At 44.0% G+C, this 4,945-nt stretch overlaps 1 protein-coding gene across 1 annotated transcript; it reads left to right on the top strand.

Annotated features, from left to right (window-relative positions):
• The first annotated feature begins 1,516 nt into the window (after positions 1-1,516).
• Positions 1,517-2,900, top strand: CLDN4 (claudin 4). Its single transcript, XM_082244543.1, has one exon. It carries the CDS (start codon positions 1,704-1,706, stop codon positions 2,331-2,333), a length of 630 nt encoding a protein of 209 aa, XP_082100669.1. The 5' UTR covers positions 1,517-1,703; the 3' UTR covers positions 2,334-2,900.
• The last annotated feature ends 2,045 nt before the right edge of the window (positions 2,901-4,945 follow it).

Raw genomic sequence — 4,945 nt, 5'->3', positions numbered from 1 at the left:
AGTAAACCCTCCTCTGACACTTGTACCTATAGGTAAGCCTATGATAAGGCTTACCTATAGGTACTGTAAATATCTCCTAAACATGTACCGTTTAGGAGATATTTACCTTACATCCATCCAGTGACGTCACTGGCGCATGTGCTCTGAAGGAACGCCCGCTGGTGCCGTTCCTTCAGAGGCCCGTGCCGTGACCGTCGGCTCCCGCGCGCGTGCGAGGGAGTGACGTCACCGCGGCTCCGGCCAATCAGACGGCCGGATGCCGCGATCCCGAAAGACAGGCGACTGATCATGTCGCCCATCATACAGGTAAGCGGGTGGCACGGCGGGGGCTCGTTCTAAGGTAAGTATTTCTTAAAGCGGAGTTCCAGCCATTTACTCACCTGTCCAAGGGTCCAGCGATGCGGCCGCCGGAAGCCTCGATCCTCTCCCTCGGCGCCGGCATCACTGCTGTGGGCACCCGGCTGTTACAGTTTGCGGCTTCACAGCCGGGTACCCACTGCGCATGCGCGAGTGGCGCTGCGCGCCGTGATTGGCCGGCAATCTTCTGGGACCTCTGACGTGTCCCAGAAGATTGCAGGGAGGGAGGGGGAGAGGAGAACTTCCGCTCAGGGCGCCGCGGCGCTCCGAGCGGAAGTGGGAGCGGGTACCTGTCAAAACTAGGTACCCGCTCCCCCCCCCAAAAAATGACATGCCAAATGTGGCATGTCGGGGGGTCAGGACTCCCTAAAGCGGAAGTTCCACTTTTGGGTTGAACTCCGCTTTAATGAGCTAGTATGCGATGCATACTAGCTCATTATGTGTTTCTCTTTCAGGGTGAAAGAAAAAAGAAATTTGAATGGGTTTACAACCTCTTTAAATGCAGGTTTGAAATTGTGCGAGTTCAACTGAACTCGCACGATTAATAACCTGTGTTCAATGTGAAGGAGGGCTTACATAGTTACATAGTATTTGAGATTGAATAAACACAATAGTCCATCCAGTTCAACCTGTGTAGGTGTGTGTGGTTGTATTAATTTCCCATAACCCTGAATGTTTTACGTATATCTGTATTAGGGAAACCCTAAATATTATGAGCAAATCTATAAGTATTTAAGTAAATATAAATATTATAGTAAACTAAACAGTTCCAGACTACACAACTTCTGAGATCATGGATTTTGATTGCAATACATCATTTTATATAATAATTGGCAGGGCAGAGCTGTCACATCCTGTGCACTGATGTAGACAAAGAATTAGATTGCTGTCATCTGGGTCAGGGGACATGACATTAGTCACCATACTGTATAATGTGTACAAGGATGTCAATGAAAACTTTCACCTTTATCATCATCACCCACCTGATCCCATTTCCTGGCTGCATAGTCCCCTGAGTTTCTGTACTGGTGATACTGGGGAATTCTCTGCAGCTGATGACACACTCCAAGTGATGAAGTTGCCAAATAGAAGGGGGAGGTGACGGCAGGGTGAAACCATTCATTGTTGTGACAAAACAGAGAATCCAGCTCTACTGGTTTTATGGCTGCTGGTGAGTTTCAGTGAGATGGGGAACCGGATCGATGCAGACAAACTCCTCCCCAGGGTGCTGCTGGGACTATATCTACCTTTCTAGGTTCCCATGCACTTCACATTCCTCATCAGCTAAGAGCTAGCACACCTTGACTTGGAACAGCAGCAGCAGATCAAGCATCCTAGCACCATCCATGGCATCTCTGGGTCTGCAAGTGTTGGGCATTGCCCTGGCTATCATAGGATGGATAGGCAGTCTGATCACCTGTGCTCTCCCTATGTGGAGGGTGACTGCCTTCATCGGAAACAACATCGTGGTGGCCCAGATCGTTTGGGAAGGACTATGGATGAACTGCGTGGTGCAGAGCACAGGGCAGATGCAATGCAAGATCTATGACTCCATGCTTGCCCTTCCCCAGGACCTCCAGGCAGCCAGAGCCCTGGTAGTCATCGCCATCGTGGTGGGCATCCTGGGAGTGCTCATGTCCATCATTGGGGGAAAGTGCACCAACTGCGTGGAAGATGAGTCCGCCAAGGCTAAGGTCATGATCGTATCTGGGGTGATCTTCATCCTGGGCGGAATCCTTCTCTTGGTGCCAGTCTCCTGGTCCGCCAACAACATCATCCGAGACTTCTACAACCCTCTGGTGGTGGAGGCTCAGAAGAGAGAGCTGGGAGCATCGCTGTACATCGGCTGGGCATCCGCTGCCCTGCTCCTCCTGGGCGGTGCCATGCTGTGCTGCAACTGCCCACCAAGGGACCAGAAGCCTTATTCTGCCAAATACTCCGCAGCACGATCTGGACCTGCAAGCAACTACGTGTAAGCTGCCCTACACTGCCTTGTCCATGAGCCAACAAAAGGACACAAGGACTTTGAACCTTTATTCACCATCCCGTTTCACGTTCCTTCATTAATGTTACAAACTTTGGACTTGCCAAACCGGAAAGATCAATGGTGACTTTGGCTGTTTTTATTTTTATTTTTTTAAGACTCTGAACTGAACAAACCTAGGCAAGGAACACTTGCCTCACCCAGCAGAGGAAGCTGTCATTGACTGTGAAGATCGATGAAGACGGAAGAAAAAAAAAATCACTAATCATTTGGGTGGAGGTGACGACCGGTATTTTGGGTGGGGGAAGCGTTACCTGTTCTGTGAGTCTGCGCTAGAGATTGGGCTACACAGGTGACAGTTGGTAGACTTCTACACGCCCCTGGTGGTCATTGTTGTGTACTGCAGAAGAAGAGCTTAGTAAAGCCATAGACCTTGAACGAACTCAGGGAAACGTATCAGTAGAATCTGGGCGGCCTAATGAGATTTATCTAGGCACAGAGGGAGGGAGAGAGAGAAACTACAATCTACTTCTGAGCTGCAAACCAGTGATTTTTTTTTTTTTTTTTAATATAAGAATATGGAGGTTAATTAATTTCAGTGTTTGATATTTCACGCTGGGCAATCATCTACGCAAATCGCTGAAGCGCAGCCCCCCATTCACCAATTGGCGCAGTGGGGGTTGTTTTTCAGTATGCTTTGATGATTCCTCTTTATCAGTGCTTAGTTGATTTGCCCAAATCAGGATGTGATGATACAGAAATATACTACTCACGTTTGATTTAATTACTATTTTATGTATATTTAAGAAAAAAAAATAAACTGTACCTGGTTTGTACAGTTCTAACCCAATATAGTGCCTTTATAAAGCTGTTTTATCTTCTCTCCCTGTTACCACAGATATTCCTATTAGTATAATATTGATCAGTGCAAACTGTACATAGCTTAACATTCATGCATAGTTTGCATAGGGTCTGTAAAATGTCAATGTGCAAAGCCAAATGGATGTCTTTTTTTTTTTTTTTAAATTCAATTATTTTTGTATTTTGTAAATGTTTATGCTTTTTTTCCAAATGTTTCTACAATAAAAAAAAAAACTTACTCTTTCTCCAATTGTATTTTTATATTGTTTAAGTCATGTGCTGAATACGTGATTTATGAAAGTATGGTATGCTGGTGGGGTTAAAGGGAGGTTTTTGTGTGTTGGAAAGGTGCCTGAATGTGTGTGGGATGAGTTATATTCATGTTTGTGTTCAAGGTTAAGCCAGGTTAAATGATCTAAGTCAATATTATTTTATACACAGAGAGAAGGAGACAATCTGGGATTGTAATTTATTTATATTTCTCTAATATATAAATTGGCAAAGGGTACGTTAACCTAAAGTATATAGAATTTAAAATAAAATGTGAATGGGTCTATGCAAGATCTCTTTCAGGCATGTGTAAATTCCATCTGATCATCCAGTATAGAATCATTCCCTTTGGGATTAATAAAGTATTCTAAAGCAAAGTATTATAAAGTAGTAGTTGCTTATAATACTGGAGGAACCTGGTGGCAAGATCTGGGAACCTAAACCGGTAAGTCCACCATAGAATGGTATTTTCAGTTAAAGGTGTAATCTAAAGAGCTGAATCCACCATGGGCTTCTTATATATCTAAGGCAGGGATCCTCAAACTATGTCCCTCCAGCTGTTGCAGAACTACACATCCCATGAGGCATTGTAAAACTCTGACATTCACTGACACGACAAGGCATGGTGAGAATTGTAGTTCCTGAACAACTGGAGGGCCATAGTTTGAAGACCCCTGATCTAAGGTCTTCAGTGGCATTAACTCTGTACAACAGTTCCCAGCACTCTTTCTGTCTATCTTGGAGTGTCCTTGGAGTGTCCTTGGAGAGTTCAGAGAAGAGCTACTAAACTAGTACATGGATTGCAGGAAAAAACTTACCAGGAAAGGTTAAAGGACCTTAACATGTATAGCTTGGAAGAAAGAAGAGACAGAGGGGATATGATAGAAACTTTTAAATACATAAAGGGAATCAACTCGGTAAAGGAGGAGAGCATATTTAAAAGAAGAAAAACTACCACAAGAGGACACAGTTTTAAATTAGAGGGGCAAAGGTTTAAAAGTAATATGAGGAAGTATTACTTTACTGAGAGAGTAGTGGATGCATGGAATAACCTTCCTGCAGAAGTGGTAGCTGCAAATACAGTGAAGGAGTTTAAGCATGCATGGGATAGGCATAAGGCTATCCTTCATATAAGATAGGGCCAGGGACTATTCATAGAATTCAGATATATTGGGCAGACTAGATGGGCCAAATGGTTCTTATCTGCCGACACATTCTATGTTTCTATGTTTCCTTAGTCCTCCTCTACACCAAATGAAATATAAGACAGGTACTTGCCATAAAAAGTGTGTAGATCTGGAAACTGAAATGCAGATATCTTACTATCAATAGACACAAAACACTATAATGTAGGTTGACGTTCCAGCATATATCAATCACTCAAATGGTAATTTGTGGTCAATTGATCTTTTCAGTTTTCAGGTCAAGCAAGGTCATATCCATTTCTTGAGGATTTCACTCTCTCAATAAGTC

The sequence above is a fragment of the Pelophylax lessonae genome (genome assembly GCF_965119305.1).
Source record: "Pelophylax lessonae genome assembly, chromosome: 2".
Classification (NCBI taxonomy): domain Eukaryota; kingdom Metazoa; phylum Chordata; class Amphibia; order Anura; family Ranidae; genus Pelophylax; species Pelophylax lessonae.
This window is presented reverse-complemented; position numbering and strand designations above follow the sequence as displayed.

Coding starts and splice junctions, on each gene's coding strand:
- CLDN4 (XM_082244543.1), top strand. CDS start 1,704: ATGGCATCTCTGGGTCTGCAAGTGTTGGGCATTGCCCTGGCTATCATA.